Below are 19,966 nucleotides of genomic sequence, written 5' to 3' on the forward strand. Positions count from 1 at the left end.
GTGTACAATTTCCTCATTACTATTGACCAACAGATGATCACTGTACAACTTCAGTTTGGAAAGCATCAGGTATCTTTTAAAGGGAATCTGTAATATGAACCTCCAAAATCGATATTTGGGCATGCAGGTGTTTGAAATGTAAATCCAACGACACCTTTTATATCTTCTGTCTTTTGCTGCATTCCCGAGAAATTTGTATCTTAATTCAAATGCAACTGAGGCGTTAAAGCAGCACTTCAGTGTTTTTGTTTTTTTGTGTGTTTGTTTTTTTAAATATTTATAATTATTGCAGTGTTTTCGTGAAGCCACTAATGTAAATTCCCTGCCCCCTACTATAATACTTACCCGCCACCGTCTTCATCTTTTATCAGCATTGCTCCGGTCGGTCTCCAGGTTTGTGACCTGCAGGATCGCTCCAGTGTTTCTTTGAGTGAGCTGGAGGTCAGTTTTTGACACAAGTCTGAGAGCTTCATCCTGGCTCTCATAGACTTGCATTGAGAACTTGTGACTGATACTTCTGACTTCTGGTCTGTCAGAAGTTGCAGTCACAAGATGGTGCTGTGGAACCGAAACAGCATCAGGATGAGCTGAAGACTGCGTTGGGTGAGTATAAGAACAGTGGCAGGGATCTTGCGTTAGTAGCACCACTCCAGCTTCCTGACCAGCCCTACTCTCACCTATTATATGTGAGCCCTCGTGGGCAGGGTCCTCTTACGGCTGGGTTTACACTTGCGAGAAACTCGCATGAGTCTCGCATCTCAATACCCAGCACTGCCACTGGCACTCTCGACCGGAGAGCTCAGCTGCATAGAAATACATGCAGCCACACACTCCGGTCCCGAGTGAAGGCGGCAGTGCCGGGTATTGAGATGTGAGTCTCGTGCGAGTTTCTCGCAAGTGTGACCCCGGCCTACCTCTTGTACTAGTCGGTGACTTGTTTTGTTCAAGATCGCCGTACTTGTTTTTTATTATGTATACCCCTCTCACATGTAAAGCGACATTGAATAAATGGCGCTATAATAATTAAAAAAAAACAAAAAAAAAACGCCGGAGTGGTGCTCTATTCCGGACTGAGCACTTAACAACTTAACAAGCCTCTGCCTCCCTAAATTGTTTGTTCTCCTAGCACCGGCCTCTGTAGCTTGATAGCTCGGTGTCTGATTTCCTTGTTTGGTGCATAGTGCACTGTCTGCATGATGGCGATCAGGAAAGCTAAGCAGGTTGGTCCTGGGGAGGAAAATAACTTGGAGAGGAGGTGGCTCCTTATGTTCTCTGCCAGGCCCAGAGCACTTGATGCTTAATTTGCATATGAATGAAAATGCTAATTATTTGAGAATGCAGCAAGAGAGAGACCATTTAAAGTTATTGATTGATTTATATTTCAGAGATCTGTATGCCCATATATTGGGAGTGGGGGGTAATATTACTGGCAGATTCACTTTTCGCATTCAACCGCGTTGCCTACCCAGTGTTGCCCACCTGTCTTTTCTTTTTTTTTAAATTCGTTTATTGAACCAAAGGCAGGATATACAATATGCAAACTGACAGCAATGAAAATATCATGTAACACACATACATATCACAGAGCATCAATGTCAAACAACGTATGTATACCAACTGTGCATAGAATAAAACATACTGTCAATTGCCTACATTAGTCTATGTATTTTTATTCAAATGATAAAGCCTGCCAACTTCCAAAACATTACTACTAGTACTACTACTACAAAACAACTATTTGCAGCCTATGTCTATATATTTAGCTCTTTATTATGCGATATCTCCGTCCTCCAACGTGAGGTGAGAGGAGTTTCACCTCTCCCATATGTTCTCAAATTTGCCCGGGCACCCTCTGTTTTGGTAGAGCGTGCGTTCGTATGGTATAATTGAGTTCACCAATTCTATCCAGGTCCTAAGGGAGGGATCCGAACCCCCCCATCCACCGCAGTGCCAACACTTTCCATGCCATGAACAACGTCTCCCGTAAGAAAATCCCCGTATAATGTCCCCATGTCTCATCATCCCACACCCCAAACAGACAAACCAATGGCTCAAGGGGAACAGGAATCTGTGCCAGGGAGGATAATAATGACGTTACCTCTTTCCAATAGTGTACTATAATCGGACATTGCCAAATCATGTGAATAAAATCTGCATCGGATGCATGGCATCTCAGACACTCCGAAGATTGGAAACAGCCCATCTTAAAAAGTCGAGTTGGAGTCAAATATGATTGGTTTATGATATAAAGTTGTATCATTCTATTGTTAATTGACGGAGATACCTTAGTTGGTGACTCCAGAATTTCCTCCCACTCCTCTCCCTGTGTATCAGGGATGAGCCTTTCCCATTTCCCCCTTACCAGGCATATGGCAGATTCCGTCCCCGCCGATAGCATGTGTGTGTACAGAGAGGAGATGAGACCCTGGCGACCCTGTGATTTAAGAATGCCTATCAAGGGTAGAGGCGAAATAGCATTATTTATACCGATATTTCTCATATGCGATTGAAAGGCTGATCTTAATTGCAAATATCGGAAGAAGTGTGACCTCGGGACATTGCGCTTAACTTGCAGTTGTTCAAAAGATAATAGTGTCCCACATTCATATATATCCCCTATCGTAGAGACATTGCACTGAGGCCAGAATTCGGCAGATGGGTGGGCAAGCAGTGTCGGAAAATAACTATTATTCCATAAGGGCATTTCAGCTATGATATCACTAAATCCAACCACCCTCTTAATCTGTCTCCACACTAGTCTTGCCAGACGAAGCATGGGCAGCAGACGTGGAACTTTTACTTTTTCCATCTCCAAGAACCCCAGTGGGCAATCGGCACGTGCGGCATGAAGCAGATGACTCTCAGAATTAGTAAGACAATTACCAGGCATCCACATATTTATAGCTCTTGCCTGTCCCGCCAGATAATATAGAAAAAAATCCGGTAGCGCTACCCCCCCCCCCCCCCCATTTTTTGGCCTTTGTAGGGTGGATAGCTTAAGTTTTGGCCTGGTTTTCACCCATATGAAAGACGTAATCTGGGAGTTCAAATTAGTGAAAAAAGATTTAGGCACTACCACAGCACTATATTGGAGAAAATAACTGATCTTAGGGAGTAGTATCATTTTAATTAGATTAATGCGTCCAGCCACAGACATCGGGAGTTTGCTCCGAATCATAAATTTAACCTTAACCATCTCTAGTAACGGATATACATTAAGTTGCAGATCTAGTGTGCTAGATTGAGAAATATGAACACCCAGATATTTAAAATGTGATATGTGGCAATGTGGAGAGAGTCCCAAGACTCTGCATCGGAGCATGAGAAAGAGGTATCAGAGCAGACTTCTCACAGTTTATATACAGGCCGGAATATCTACTGAATTCATTTATAGTGGCAATCACCCCCGTCAATGTCTCCTCCGCTCTATCCATAAATATTATCATATCGTCGGCGTACAGGCCTATAGTGTCTACCCGATCTGCTATCTCTATACCCTTAATATTAGGAGAAGTTCTCATGCGAATTGCCAAAGCCTCTATTGCAAGAGCAAAGAGGGCTGGGGAAAGGGGGCACCCCTGACGAGTCCCCCTGTGCAAAGAAAAGGACTCGGAAACGGAGCTATTTACAATGACACGGGCTTTAGGTTTCATATATAACGTACTAACCCATTTTAAAAATCTATCTCCAAAACCGTATTTCTGCAAGTAAAGATATGGGGCGATAAGATCCACAGTCCAGAGGGTCCTTCCCTTCTTTCTTAAGCACTATTATATTAGCTTAATAGAAGGACTCCGGCATGCCCCCCCACCCCCCCCCCCAAAAAAAAAAAAAAAAATCCCCCGGAACACCTACAACAAAAGTGGTGCTAAAATCTCTTGGTATAATAATCATGGAAACATCCCATTATTTCTTTCGTCGAGGATACCACTGCACCATCTGAGCTGCGGATCTGTAATATTGTGTTAGTTGTATTGTGCTGCCGCACCAGATAGGCCAGAAATTTACTAGACTGGTTCCCTAGTTCAAAGTAGGATTGGCGAGTAAAGAATAATTTACGTTTGGACTTGGAGTCTATATGTTGAGTATATAATCTTTGGGCCGTCAACCACTCCACTCTATTACCACTAGTTTGATCAGATAAGTAAGCGGCCTCTGACTCTTTAAATCATTGCTCTATTTCGTCATCCTCCCCCGACGTCACCCGTTTGATGTAGGAGATCGTGGAAGATAGGCAGCCCCTCAGGTATGCCTTAAGGGCGTCCCAAAATAAATTAACATTCCGGGGTTCAGGGTGAGAGGACACGAAAACATGTAACTGGTCAATTGTTCTGTCAGGTGACCTAATCAATTTCAGCCAGAAAGGATTTAATTTCCATGTTATCCTATCACTTGGCGGGTCATACCTGAGTTTGAGGATGATTGGGCTATGATCTGAAATCCCTCTGCTTCCATGTTCAATACTATCCACCCATAGTGCCAGACCACTAGATCCAAAGATGTAATCTATACGGGATAAGGAACGTCTAGTGGAGGAATGGCACGTATACTCCCTTGTTTCTGGGTGACATGTTCTCCATAGGTCCAACCATCCACTACCCTCTATAAACTGTGATAATTGGGATGTAACTGCCGACGGTGTCCCACCATCCAGTCTCAATCTGTCTAGGCAATTATTCATCACCAAATTAAAGTCTCCCATTCAAATGACATCCGCGTCTGGGTAATTCAAAGCAAAACTCAATGCTTTCTGCAGAATTGACGTACCAGCTGGAAGGGGATTATAAACACACAGAATGACATACTTCCTAGAGTTAATCAGTGCATACACAAATATGAAGCGCCCCTCCGTGTCTCTCCGGGCCTCCCGGACCTCCCATCTAACGTCCTTGTGTATTAGTAATGAGACCCCCCTGGAGTAGCTGGTGTGAAATGCGTGTATAGACCACTGAACCCACGGTTTCTGTACAGTCCGAGCCGTATCTCTGGTCAAGTGTGTCTCGACCAGAGCCACAACATGAGAGCGATAGTGCCTGATTTGTGAAAAAACTTTAACCTTCTTTCGGGGGGTCTTGATACCCCTCACATTCCATGTCATGCATATTAAATCAGTACCCATCTCCACTTATCTGGATATGTTGTGCATCGGCGCCTATGCAGAACTTAAGAGACACCACACAAATGGCAAAACTTCCATTGGCTGCAACTTTTACCTAAATAACACTTTAAGCTAAAATTAAAGCTTTTGAAAAGAAAACAGAATATAAACTTAGTAACATTAGAGCAAAGTCCCGCTCCTCTATCGAAAAACAAACAAGGGGATACCATCACTAAACGTAGTGTCCGGTATTGTAGATGTCTGGGTGCCCGCCAGGAAAGCTCCAATCAGGCCTGCAGTAAAAGGATCCAGATGAAAGTATACACTCTAGGATTCCTTTGCAGGAGATCCTCTATGGGACCGCAGCCACTCGGTAGCCTCCACCGGATCTGTGAAAAACATGGAGGAACCCCCGTGGATGACCCGAAGCCCAGCTGGATAAATCATGGAATATACAATGTTCTTTTCCCTGAGCCGCTTCTTGATGTCGATAAATTGCGCACGCTGCTTCTGGAGTTCCATGGAGAAGTCCGGGAAGATTGAGATCACGGCTTCGTTGAATTTGATGGGGCTCTTTTGTCGTGCCAGGCGTAGAATGGTGTCTCTATCTTTACAGTTGAGGAGACGTGCCAGGAAGGGTCTAGGTGGGGCTCCCGGAGGTAAAGGCTTGGTGGGGACCCTGTGGGCTCTCTCAACGGCGAATACCGAGGAGAATTCATCTCCCAGAGAGGTCTTAAGCCAGCTTTCTAAGAATTGCTCAGGGTGTTGACCTTCAGAGCGCTCAAGCAGACCAATGACATGGATATTATTTCGCCGCTTTCTGTTTCTAGGTTGTCTGCCTTTTGCCTCTAGGCGTTCGTAGATCCCGCTACTTTAGTTAACTTAGCCTCCATTGGCGTAATGGTGTCATCCACCTGGGACACTCTCGCCTCCACCTCAGTGATGCGCCCTCTCATGGCCTGCATGTCGTGACGGAGTCTCCTCACCTCAGTGTAGACATCCTCTATTTTCTCCGTCAGGGATGTCCTAGTGAGGGAGATAGCTTGCATCAGCTGCTCGGACGCCTGTTTAAGGGTCATTTCCTCCTGTTCTACCTCCTCTCCATTCCCTGAGGGACGGTTTTTACGCTGAGATTGCGAGGGGACATTTCGTAGGGTACGTGCACTCTCAGAAGGGTCGGGTCTGACATACTCCTTCAATTTTTCTGCTGCCGTCTATCCTTTAGATCGGTTCATGATTGGGAGTCGTGAAATACCCCGGTATAGCTGAAGTTATACAATCCAGAAGTCTTCCCGTTAGTTATATATGCACAGTAGGGGCCACCCTTATTAATTGCAGCCTGGGAGCAGAATCCGTATGGATAAAGGCAGAATGTCACCAAAGCTTCTATGGCAGGGAAGGGGGGAGGAGGAACTTCCACCCTCAAAGACAGCAGTAATGGGAGGGGGAGCAGTATAGTGACACTAGCAGGCCAGCAGTTCAGTTCACAGAAGAGGGAATCATGCAAGCCCCATTTTTCAGGGCACTCACCGCACTCCTCTTGAATCCTGCAGGATATGAGACGCTGCCCCCGCAACGCTAGAGACTGGACGCCGCGCTCCCTCTGATAGAGCGCGCGTCCAAGATGGCCACCGCTCCCCACAGACCCCGCTGTCTACCCCCGTCTTCCAGGGCTCCCGCCCACCGGAGCCATCCAGCGTCTCTCCTCTGAGCTCCTGGGGGGTCCCGACACCGGCGGGCACCAAGCGCTGCCAGGTCCTGTGCTCAATACAGGCGGTAAGCGCAGGATATACACAGGATTAGTGGGAGCTCCTGCAGCGTGCGTCCTTCTCTCACCGCTGCATAGCCACGCCCCACCTGTCTTTTCTACGATTGGCATTTTACAGGGCTATGATATAGATGCAGTTGCTGTCACTATTTTGAAGTCTGCGCTTTGGAATATGTTGGTACAATCATGAATTGCATATTAAATAAAGGCATTTATTACTGTTACTAGGCAATTACTTTATTGCATCTGACCGCTCCCTTGTGAGTTATATCCTGTTGGAACTGACGATCTAATCTAAATAGCAAAGGACTGCAGTGGAATAAAGCATCCTTTTTTTTCTGCAGCTGTTTCCTGAGAATTAATACTGTACTGACAGTCTCTAATTTACAACCACAATTTTATTCAGCTATTCAGCTTGCTTTTTTTATTGAATATTGTCAGGTGATCCACAAGACACAATGCGCGTTTTAGGAAAAGAGGGCTGTTGAGTTCTGCCATTTTTAAAAGGTCTCCTAAGTATTAATATTTGAGCTTTGGATTTTCAATGCAAGACCACCACTGGTCACAATAAATGGCCATGCCATCTTGTCATGCTGGGGCGTAGAGCAGAGCTGTGTGACATTACAAGCTGGGGAGTAGAGCAGTGCTGTGTGACATTACAAGCTGGGGAGTAGAGCAGTGCTGTGTGACATTACAAGCTGGGGAGTAGAGCAGAGCTGTGTGACATTACAAGCTGGGGAGTAGAGCAGTGCTGTGTGACATTACAAGCTGGGGAGTAGAGCAGCGTTGTGTGACTTTACAAGCTGTGGAGTAGAGCAGAACTGTGTGACATTACAAAAACCTCTAGCAACTCTTCTCTCAGCAACCCTACTCCCACACTGACTGATGTGTGATGAGTTTTTGTAAAGACACGGCTCTGCTCTACTCCCTTGCCCACTTGTAATCACAGTGGAGCAGGGCTGTTTGTCATCACATGTCTTGCATAGAGAAAGACTTTCTCTTGGGGATTGTTTACGTTTTTTTTTTCCCCTTGCATGACATCTACTTATGATTGGTCAGTGTTATGCAGGAGAAAATGTACACACACCAGAGAAAAATCTCTGCTTCTGCCCCTTTAGTTGGAGACTCTGCATTATCATAGAATCATAGAATCGTAGAGTTGGAAGGGACCTCCTGGGCCATCTGGTCCAACCCCCTGCTCAAAGCAGGATTCGCTAAATCATCCCAGTTAGATGTCTGTCCAGCCTCTGTTTGAAGACTTCCATTGAAGGAGAACTCACCACTTCTCGTGGCAGCCTGTTCCACTCATTGATCACTCTAACTGTCAAAAAGTTTTTTCTAATATCTAATCTGTGTCTCCTCCCATTCAGCTTCATCCCATTGCTTCTAGTCTTTCCTTGTGCAAATGAGAATAAAGTTGATCCTTCTACAATGTGACAGCCCTTTAGATATTTGTAGACAGCTATTAAGTCTCCTCTCAGTCTTCTCTTTTGCAAACTAAACATTCCCAAATCCTGCAACCTTTCCTCATAAGACAGGGTTTGCAGACCGGTCACCATTCTGGTTGCTCTTTTCTGAACTTGCTCCAGTTTGTTGATGTCTTTTTTAAAATGTGGTGCCCAAAATTGGACACAATATTCCAGATGAGGTCTGACCAAAGAGGAGTAGAGGGAAATAATGACTTCACGTGATCTAGACTGTATGCTTCTGTTAATACATCCTAGAATTGCATTTGCCTTTTTTGCTGCTGCATCACACTGTTGACTCATATTCAGTCTGTGATCTATTAGTATACCCAAGTCTTTTTCACATGTGCTGTCACTTAGCCCTATTCCTCCCATTCTATATATGCTTTTTTCATTTTTATTGCCCAGATGTAGTACTTTGCATTTCTCCCTGTTAAAAACCATTCTGTTAGTTGCTGCCCACTTCTCCAGTTTATTTAAATCTTTTTGAATCCTCTCTCTCTCTTCTCTAGTATTAGCTATCCCTCCTAGCTTTGTGTCATCAGCAAATTTAATCAGTTTACCCTCAATTCCTTCATCTAAATCGTTGATAAAGATGTTGAACAATACAGGGCCCAGGACAGAGCCCTGTGGTACCCCACTTGAGACATTCTTCCAACTGGATGTGCAGCCATTTACGACCACTCTTTGGGTCCGATCACTAAGCCAGTTATGAATCCACCTAACAGTTGCCTTGTCCATTCCATACTTAGTCATTTTTTCAATAAGGATTGTATGAGAGACTTTGTCAAATGCTTTGCTGAAGTCAAGATATACTATATCTACAGCATTTCCTTGATCCACCCAATCAGTAATACCATCATAGAAGGAAATTAAATTAGTCTGACATGACTTATTAGTTACAAACCCATGCTGACTCTGTTTAATCACTTCATTCTTATCCAGGTATTGACATACATGTTGTTTAATAATTTGTTCAAAGATCTTTCCTGGTATAGAAGTCAGACTCACCGGCCTATAGTTGCCTGGGTCCACCTTCTTCCCCTTTTTGAAGATAGGAACAACATTTGCTCTTCTCCAGTCTTCTGGCACTTCTCCTGTTCTCCAAGAATTTTCAAAGATTATGGAGAGGGGTTCAAAAATTTCTTCTGCTATCTCCTTCAGTACTCTGGGGTGTAATTCATCTGGACCTGGAGACTTGAATACATTTAGGTTAGCTAAGTGTTTCCTCACTATCTTTCTGTTTATAGATATCCTGGATTCTTCTATTCCCTTAATAGGACAGTGAATAACAGTTGATGTTACATTTCCTTTCTGAGAGAAAACAGATGCAAAATAGGAATTTAAAAGTTCAGCCTTCTCAACATCCTGTCTTACCATTTCATCATTTTCATCCTGTAAAAATCCTATAGCATCTTTGACTTTTCTTTTACTTTTGACATATCCCCAAAATCCTTTATTATTGCTTTTGACATCTCTTGCAAGCCTCAATTCATTTTCAGCTTTAGATAATCTGATTTGTGCTTTGCAGGTTCTGCAGACAGCATTATATTCTTCTTTAGATATGCCTCCTTCTTTCCATTTTATAAACATTTTTTGCTTCCTTTTTAGCATGTGCTTAAGTTCTGTGTTCATCCATCCTGGTTTCCTTAAATGCTTCCTATTCTTCCCTCTTTTCGGAATTGTTAACAACTGTGCTTTGAGAATTTCATTTTTCAAGATTTCCCATCCTTCCTGGACATTTTTGTCTTTAAGGATATCCAGCCATTGGATCCCTCCAATTCTCTTTCTGAATCCCTTAAAATCTGCCTTTCTGAAATCTAACCTTGACGTCTGAGTCTTCATAGGTCTTCCGCCTCTAGTTATCCAAAATTCTAAAATAGCATGGTCGCTACCTCCTAGGGTCCCAGTCACTTTTACCTCCTCAACCATTTCCTCCCTGTTTATAAGGATTAGATCCAAGGTAGCAGTTCCCCTTGTTTTCTCCTTTACCTTTTGGAAGATAAAGTTGTCAGCAAGAGAGGATAAGAATTTCCTTGACCTGTTAGTTTTGCCTGAGAGAGATTCCCAACAAATGTCTGGATAGTTGAAATCTCCCATGACAACTATGTCATATTTTTTGGAGAACTTGGCCATTTGATGCATAAAGAGTTCATCCATATCTTCAGCTTGCACAGGCGGCCTGTAGTAAATGCCTACAATGGTGTCCTTTCCATTGTTCTGTCCTTGTATTCTTACCCAAACAGTTTCCACAGAACTCCCAGTCTCTGAAGCTTCAATCTCTGTGCAGATATACGCGTTTCTAACATACAATGCGACACCCCCTCCTCGTTTATCAAGTCTGTTTCTTGCAAATAAGTTGTATCCTTCTAGTCTTGTATTCCAATCATGTGTATTGTCCCACCAAGTTTCAGTGATTCCAATGACATCATATTTCTTTTCCTGTGTTAGTAGTTCCAATTCTCCTTGTTTGTTGCCCATGCTTTGTGCATTAGTATAGAAACATTTTAGTTTGTGATTGGTTTCTCTTTCTCCAATATTTTTTTAATTAGATTCTTTCGTCTTTGTTCTTCCTTTCCACTTCTAATAGCAGAGTTCTCAGTAGCATTTGTCAGGTGTATGGCTTTTTCTGGTCTTTTGCTTCCCTTCCCATGTTGTTCTAGTTTAAAGCTCTCCTTACAAGTGTAGCAAAGCGACTTCCAAATACCTGCTTTCCAGTCTTCGTAAGGTGCACCCCATCTCTAGCAAGTAGTCCATCGTATAAGTAGTTCACTCCGTGATCCAGAAATCCAAATCGTTGCTGACGGCACCATCGACGTAGCCAGTTGTTCACCTGCAGAATCTTATTCCACCTCCTTGTTCCATTGCCATCCACTGGGAGGATGGAAGAGAAGACCACCTGCGCTCCCAGTTCTTTCACTTTCTTGCCTAAGTCTTCAAAGTCTCTGCAGATGGTTTCCAGGTCGTTTCTTACGGTGTCATTTGTCCCCACATGTAGTAGCAGGAATGGGTAGTCATCTGTAGGTCTGAAGAGTCCTGATATCCTGTCACACATCTTTAATTTTTTAATTAGACCTGATGAAGGCGAGTAAAGCAGTTTGTTTTCAAAACAAACTGCAGCCATAGTACTGAGGTGATAGGAAATCTGTAAACCCCTTTTAATCTGCATTTGTTAACTGTAAATACTTTAGAGGTGCGGACTAATTTGGTATGACTGTGCTATTAATACTGTCAACATGAAATGGTAATAAAAACAGGCTCCTTGTTTTCGATGTGCAATGATGCTTTAAGTACATATGAAGCTCACGTCAGCTCACTTGTTGTTCCTGTCGTCTAAGGTCAGTGATTGTAGTTCATTTTGTTTTTCCATGTGTTATCAGCAATGTGAGTGCAAATGAAAATTATTGTTATGATTCAGGACATTTGACGTAATTTTTACTGATGTTTTATACTAGGTGTGTAAATATTTCTTGGTAGAGATACAAGACCTGCGTTAGTTGCTGATTTGGGTCAGTTGTTGACCCGAGTGTGGAGCGCAGCGATCTGGATCTTTGCACTGCCTTGTGCTGCACATGGCTAGGCTCGTGTAAACAGTGCACCGGAGTGAACTTCACTTGTACTTCCTGTTCTTCTTGGAAGCGGACTTTCCTAGAACTGCTTTGTTTTGCACAGCAGTGCTTTCCAGACGGGAGGGAGTCAGTCCTGCTGATTTACATGCTCTGTTTTTTTGCCTGTATACTCTAATGAATAGACTACGGGAGAGACTTTCTACTGCAGCTTGAACTAAAGCATTTTTCACACTTTAAGAAGAGGAAATTGATTTTTAAGGCCATTAGTTTTGACGCCGCAGTCATTTTTCTTCTTGTTTTTGTTACTCCTGTTGTGCAATGGTTCAGATAACCCAGCGACCAGTACACAGGGATTTATTCCCACTGTTCGTGTTTTTTAACTCTAGGCAAAACCAGCCTCAAATTTCTCCACGAAGCGAGACTGCACCCATTCCTGTGCCCACCCAACTACGGAACTATCAACGTATTGAGCAGAATCTTTCATCCACTGCCAGCCCAACGACTAACCTACATGGGTCACCCAGGTATGGTCCAGAGTATGTGATTATTGTAGTAACAATATCTTTAATTTAGATGAGAATCTGAGTAAAAGTTTTACAAAGTTAGTTTGGTTGAAAAAGCATGTTCAAACTGGGAATAGGCAAAGATAAAGGGCAGAAGTACATCCTCAGTACATGATCCAGGCTGCCCTAAAGGAGCAAGCTTTTCCCTGCTCCTAGGTTATGATAGATTGGATCAACATTCAGAACAAGAATTTTACACGCACAATAACAAATTATACTGTGGTATCCTGTCAGCCAGAAAAATCGATGTAAATACTTTGACGCCCAATGATGACAAAAGTATTCTTGGTGTGAGATATCTCTTCGAGAATACTCTGGTCATCGTTGGCCATACAAGTATTTACACACAAGTACTCTTTTCTTTAAAAGGAAAAAACTAACTTCTAAACTCTTTTTGAAGCAATCAGCTGTTTCCATTGTGACCAGCTCCTGGGGTAGAATGCTCTACAGATTAGTTCTCATGGTAAAGGCCTGACACATCTAGGGGTTAAATTATTATTTTTTTTTTCCTCAAGACCATCGTCTTTTTAGCATGTTCTACATGAAATTGCTTTTGTCTCTATTTTTTGTATGGGCCATTTATGTACTTGAACAAGTTAATCATATCCCACCTTAGACATCTGTTCATTAAATTAATTTAATGCTTTTAGTTTTTCCTCAAAATTAAAATTCATCATGCCACTTATTACTTTTGTAGCTCTTTTTTTGTAAGTATTCCAACTCCAGAGCATCCTTTCTATGACCTGGTGCCCAGAACTGAGTATTCCAGATGAGATTGTACGAAATTGTAAAGTGGTAGTACTATGTTCCTGTCCTGTGAATCCATACCTCTTCTAATAAATGACTATATTCTGCTGGCTTTACAAGCTGCTGATTGACATTGCATGCAGTTACTTAGTACGGGATCTACAAATTTTCCCAGATCCTTCTCCACAAGTGACTCTTCTAGTTTTATTTCCCCTGGGAACATATAGTGTGCCCGCAGGTTATTAGCATGTAGATGCATCATTTCACACTGAATTCATCTGCCAAGCGAAGTGAATGCCTAAATACCTGGTTTGTCCAAGTCATCCTGTAGCTCATGAACATTCCCCATAGACTGCACTATACTACATAGCTTGGTGTCCTCTGTAAAAATAGAAACACCACTATTAATCTCGTGGTCTATTAATTCAATAAATATGTTTAATAATAGCGGAGCTAGCACTGAACTGTTAACCTGAGACCATTCAAAGTCACATTCATTCACCATAACTCTTTGGATCTGATCATTGAGCGCAAAAATTCTATTTCCTAAGCCTATAGACCTTAATTTACCCTTTAAATAACTGTGGGATAATGTCAAATACATTTGCATAGTTCAAAAACGCTATGTCTACAGCTTCGTCTCTATCTAGGTTTCTGCTCACGTCTTCATAAAAATGTATCTGGTTTGACAACGTACGGCATGTCCTTCGTAAAACCATACTCTAATAATATTTTATTACCCTACCCTTCTGTATATACTACCTTACAAGCCCCTAAATCACTTTTCTACACTGTTAAGCTTTCTGGTATGTATTAATCTGTGAAACCCGTAGAGCCCTTTTTGAAAATAGCTTTGCTCCAGTTGCTTACTACAGCGACAATCACAAGAGTCTCCAAAAAGTATGTATAGGAGAACAGCAATAACAAAGGCGAGCTTCTTAAGAACCTTTGAACGCAGCCCATCTGGTCTCAAGACTTTGTTCACACTGATTTTATGTAACTCAGTGTTGACCATTTTTCGGTTTAACCGAATATATTAATGTCATATTAACAGCACAGAGCTCGACCACATCTACTGATTTTTTTTCTTTGCCCCCCACCTTCCCCTACCCATGTGTTCCTGATTGACAGTTCGGACCAGCAGCATCATTGTGACGATAATCTGAAATGTGCATTTTCCTATGCTGCAAGCAGGAAAAGCTTTGCCTCTTCAGTGTCAGTGGAGTGGAGGGGCACTGAAGCTGTCCATATCCAGCTTACAAGTTCTATTGGAAAGCCCTTGTAAGAATTGCACTTCTCGCCTAAGAGATCAGCCACTGCAGTGGTAGCCGGTAACCTAGATAGTGAAAAGTATACAATAATCTAAAAAAATCCCTCTGTTCTTGAACAAATAAATTGCAAAGTTGCTGGTTTTTCCAAATACTTGACATTTTACCCATTTATGATTTGAGAATAGCCCGTTAAATGCAAATAATCAATAAGCTGTTCAGAAGTATTTGCAGAAATTTTGCTGCCATTATAAACGCCCATTTGTGGAGTTTCTCCAGTCTTTATCCCTTTTTTGACCAGCAAATAAAGTAACACGCTGAATTGAATTGCATTACTGCTATAGAAAATTTGAAAAATTGCGAATACTTAGCGCGTAAATTGGCCAATTCATGTGTACCCGGCAGCCACAATAAGGCGATTCTCGTTGCTGGGAACTTGCCTGAATCCTCTTTTGGACTAAAACCTAAATTTATGTGGAACACGCCTCCCTGTGAGAAAGCAGGGACACTATCCACACGAAACGCGTATTGGGGATGGGGATCTACTCATCGTATTGTTGACCTGTTGAACCCTCCTCTATTACTGGATAAGATATTGTGATCTTATGCACATAGACCTCTTGACCATTGATGGCACTATTTTATACTTTATTGAAATGATGCAAATTTGTATTTATTTATACTGTGATATTCCACTGGTCTATATAACTTACACTCCCCTGGCTAATGGCTTAATTCCCTCATTGTATCAGAAAGCTATAAGTAGGAGCTGACTCTGAAGTGTTAAATTTGTCTGTTTGTCTTATTTACATTTTTATAATCTTTGGCTACGTTGTTGCACAATAAAAAATAAGCTATTTAGCCTTTATACTCCATTTTCTCTCATGATTTATAATATGCTTTGGAATGTTTTTTTTGTTTGTGATCGTCTGGCACCTTTATGGCACCTGGTCTCACAATTTAACATGTTACTGGGATGTGTGTTGCTAATTTATATGGGAAGATAGGATACTGCTGTAATTAAAAATGCCAGCAGCTGAGTGGTGGATTGCTCAGTCAGAAAGCCTATGTATTACATTTCAAAAGACTCACTGTCACATCCAAACAGAAAACAGGTGTCAACAGGTGCTTACTAAGAGCAGCCATCTCCATATATAACCAACAAATAAAGTAGCGCTACAGCATGCAAACATGAATACATATACTCACACTCTCTAGTGCAGTAATGCAATTCAAGTTTTATATATTTCATGTTCGCATGCTATAGTGCTACAGAGTGCAACTTGATTTGTTAACCCAAGAGAGGATTCAGACAGGCAGGTTCCCAGCAACAAGAATCGCCTTATCGTGGCTGTTGGGTACACATGAATTGGCCAATTTATGAGCTAAGTATTCTCAATTTTTGTAATTGTCTACAGCAGAAATGTTGTTCAAAATTTCATATATTTCATGTTGCATGCTGTGGAGCAGTGATCCCCCAACCTTTCTGCCTTGAGAGCCACATTAAGCATTGAGAGAGGGTCGCGAGCCACATTTAGGTCCAAGAGAGAGTCACGAGCCACATCCAACTCCCTCCCACCTCACAATAGCGAGACACATTGCCCCTAATTACTGGTATAACGACAGCCAAAGTTTTTTCACTAAAATTACACAAAGGCAGTGTACCAACAGCCAGGGGTTCCCACATTACCCCCACTCAGTATTCCCGCATCAACCTCCACACTGTCGCATCCAGCTTTAAGCATCTCCTCTTGACACTTCACATCATCCGGTCTCCACATTACCATACTTACATTATTTTCAAACCCCCAAGGCCAGAATAAGCACATTCAGATCTGCTCTTCTGTACTAGGCTACTCACTAAACTCACCATCTGGAAAACTGCTCTTCATAGTTTGCTAGACCTGATGCTAATGCACCAAGCTGGCAGCCAGTCGTAAGCCACATATCATGGGCCCTAGAGCCACATGTGGCTCCTGAGCCACAGGTTGGGGACCCCTGCTATAGAGCTACAGAGTGCTACTTTATTTGTTGGTACATATGGAGATTGCTACTCTAAGCACCTGTTCACACCCGTTTTCTGTTTTGGAAGTGCCGGTCAGTTTTCTGATATTTATCCCTTTTTTGGACATATCAGTATTTAAAAAAAAAAAAAAAAAATGATGGGGTAATGCAGCTCGGCAAAATACTTTTGTTTAGTTGCTCACTTTGGCCGTTTCTGGGTCAGATGTTTATATATGTACTATCCTGTTATGTGTATGTTCCATATTTACCATTATGGTTTCCTAAAGATGAAAAGCTGACTGTGTGCATGCATGAATGAATTGTGATTCCTGATATCAACCCTCTTTCACTTTTTTTTTTTTTTTTTTTTTTTTTCCCCCCCCTTTGCTACAGATCTGGGGCAGTAAGACGCTCTAATACTAGCCCCATGGGCTTTTTAAAAGTGGGTTCTGGATCACCAAATTCTGGAGACATGGTGTCAGCAACTGGTCGTCGTTTATCCACTGGCTCTTCTCGACCTTATTCTCCTTTAGGTAATTTTTAATGCAATCTTCTAATTTTCTCTGGATATTCCTCCTGCACCAGAACTACAAATATAGCTTATAAGTTCCACTGACCCAGATGTGCATGTATGCCTGCCTCACTGTAACGCTGTGAGATCATACTTGCATATTCCATGGTACTAATTTTTGTCTGTCAAAACGTATATGTTGGCATAGCCAATGACCGTGCCATACCTCTATAGGCTTCAGTGACCGCTTACCACTCAAGGCGGCTGTCATTGACATCTCATTTTTGTGTTGAAGTAGGGTAAATGTGGAGTAAGAAATTGTGTGCAGTTTCTCAGTGCACATGGCCATCTTTTAGCTTGGAGAAGGCGTTTTTCTTTATTCTTAGTCTTCCTCATGAGATTTTGCCTACATGACAAGTATACAAATATTGCCAACAGCATTGGTTGGGCACTGCCACTATAGATGGCATACCTAATATATGCTTATGGTGGTTACTAGTGATGAGCGTACGTGCTCGAATTAGGTGTTAAGGACTTTGGCATGCTCGAAAAATATGTTTGAGTCCCCACGGATGCATGTCTCGCGGCTGCTCCACAGCGGCAACACATGCAGAGATTCCTAGTTTGTTAGACAGCCACAACACATGCAGAGATTGCCTAACAGCCACAAAACATGAAGCTACGGGGACTCGAAAGCATATTTTTTTTTAGAGCATGCCGAAGGCACTCTGAAATCACCTGAACATGCTCAGATATCACCTTATCCGCGCACATTGGCTCATTAATAGTAGGTACCAGTTATTTAAGTGTCGATTTACAAAATGGGGTATAGATATAGTTATACAGGGGTTTACAACTTCCTTAACATTAGTATTTTCTACTCTTGTGGTGATGATTATATACAATTCACTATATATAGTATGTATATGTGTGTGTGTGTGTGTATATATATATATATATATATATATATATATATATATATATATATATATATATATATATATATATATATATTATATGGGCTGTGTCATTCTTTTTTTTTTTTTTTTTTAATATTATACAGTGGGAACCATACCAGAGCAAATTGGACACTGTTGTTGCGGTCATGCTCAAGGCCACGAGTCCAGGAGTAGAAGCTCTTCTGGAGGTAAGATCTGCAGATATTCGCCACATGCACCAACAGACATCTAACTTTGAAAATGTATTTGATTATTAGTAATATGGCTGCAAAAAAACAATATAGAAACATTCATCAGAAATTAATCCATGTCCAATAGATCACTTGAAGTATGTAATGATTTCTGGCTGCACATTTCCAATTGGTGACCTGTCTCTCTTAGATACATCCAATTAAGTGTGTTTCTGCACAGAGATCACATTGATTATATGAAGCAGTGCTCTGTGCCTTGTGCGGAGTATGGACATATCATCGTATAATGTATGCCAGGAAGCCTTGCTGTGTAAGCGGTGTTGTGGAGGATCCTCATAGGTTTCATCTCCGTCCATCATCTGACACTGGTTGTTTTAAGGCAGCCTGATGTCTACTGATGAGTTTTTGACATAAACTGAAATCAACCTGGTGCTTTATTATCAGATCACAGTCATCTGCAAATGATTGGTTTTGTATGTACAGTTGTGGCCAAAAGTATTGACACCCCTGCAATTCTGTCAGATAATACTGTTTCTTCCTGAAAATGATTGCAATCACAAATTCTTAGGTATTTTTATCTTCATTTAATTTGTCTTGAATGAAGCAAAACATTGATCATTTCACACAAAACTCCAAAAATGGGCCAGACAAAAGTATTGGCACCCTCAGCCTAATACTTGGTTGCACAACCTTTAGCCAAAATAACTGCGACCAACCGCTTCCAGTAACCATCAATGAGTTTCTTACAATGCTCTGCTGGAATTTTACCATTCTTCTTTGGCAAACTGCTCCAGGTCCCTGATATTTGAAGGTTGCCTTCTCCAAACTGCCATTTTTAGATCTCTCCACAGGTGTTCTATGGGATTCTGGCCACCTTAGAAGTCTCCAGTGCTTTCTCTCAAACCATTTTCTAGTGCTTTTTGAAGTGTGTTTTGGGTCATTGTCCTGCTGGAAGACCCATGACCCTTGAGGGAGACCCAGCTTTCTCACACTGGGCCCTACATTATGCTGCAAAATTTGTTGGTAGTCTTCAGACTTCATAATGCCATGCACACGGGCAAGCAGTCCAGTGACAGAGGCAGCAAAGCAACCCCAAAACATCAGGAAACCTCCGCCATGTTTGACTGTAGGGACCGTGTTTTTTTTCTTTGAATGCCTCTTTTTTCTCCTGTAAACTCTGTTATTGCCTTTGCCCAAAAAGCTCTACTTTTGTCTCATCTGACCAGAGAACATTCTTCCAAAACGTTTTAGGCTTTTTCAGGTAAGTTTTGGCAAACTCCAGCCTGGCTTTTTTTTGTCTCTGGGTAAGAAGTGGGGTCTTCCTGGGTCTCCTACCATACAGTCCCTTTTCATTCAGACGTCGATGGATAGTATGGGTTGACACTGTTGTACCCTCGGACTACAGGGCAGCTTGTACTTGTTTGGATGTTAGTCGAGGTTCTTTATCCAACATCCGCACAATCTTGCGTTGAAATCTCTTGTCAATTTTTCTTTTCCGTCCACATCTAGGGAGGTTAGCCACAGTGCCATGGGCTTTAAACTTCTTGATGACACTGCGCACGGTAGACACAGGAACATTCAGGTCTTTGGAGATGGACTTGTAGCCTTGAGATTGCTCATGCCTCCTCACAATTTGGTTTCTCAAGTTCTCAGACAGTTCTTTGGTCTTCTTTCTTTTCTCCATGCTCAATGTGGTACACACAAGGACACAGGACAGAGGTTGAGTCAACTTTAATCCATGTCAACTGGCTACAAGTGTGATTTAGTTATTGCCAACACCTGTTAGGTGCCACAGGTAAGTTACAGGTGCTGTTAATTGCAC

General features: G+C 42.1%; 1 protein-coding gene across 2 annotated transcripts in view; it reads left to right on the forward strand.

Moving 5' to 3' along the window:
- ULK2 (unc-51 like autophagy activating kinase 2) overlaps nucleotides 1-19,966 on the forward strand; it is a 185,297-nt gene that overhangs the window by 118,495 nt on the left and 46,836 nt on the right. For both annotated transcript variants that reach the window (XM_073573475.1, XM_073573484.1), the window contains 3 exons: nucleotides 12,288-12,425; nucleotides 16,877-17,016; nucleotides 18,058-18,141. In XM_073573475.1, the coding sequence (XP_073429576.1) occupies nucleotides 12,288-12,425; nucleotides 16,877-17,016; nucleotides 18,058-18,141 (362 nt within the window). The remainder of the gene's footprint in view (nucleotides 1-12,287; nucleotides 12,426-16,876; nucleotides 17,017-18,057; nucleotides 18,142-19,966) is intronic.

The sequence above is a fragment of the Dendrobates tinctorius genome, unplaced genomic scaffold, assembly GCF_039654945.1.
Source record: "Dendrobates tinctorius isolate UK_male_01 unplaced genomic scaffold, ASM3965494v1 ptg000007l, whole genome shotgun sequence".
NCBI classification, from domain to species: Eukaryota; Metazoa; Chordata; class Amphibia; order Anura; family Dendrobatidae; genus Dendrobates; species Dendrobates tinctorius.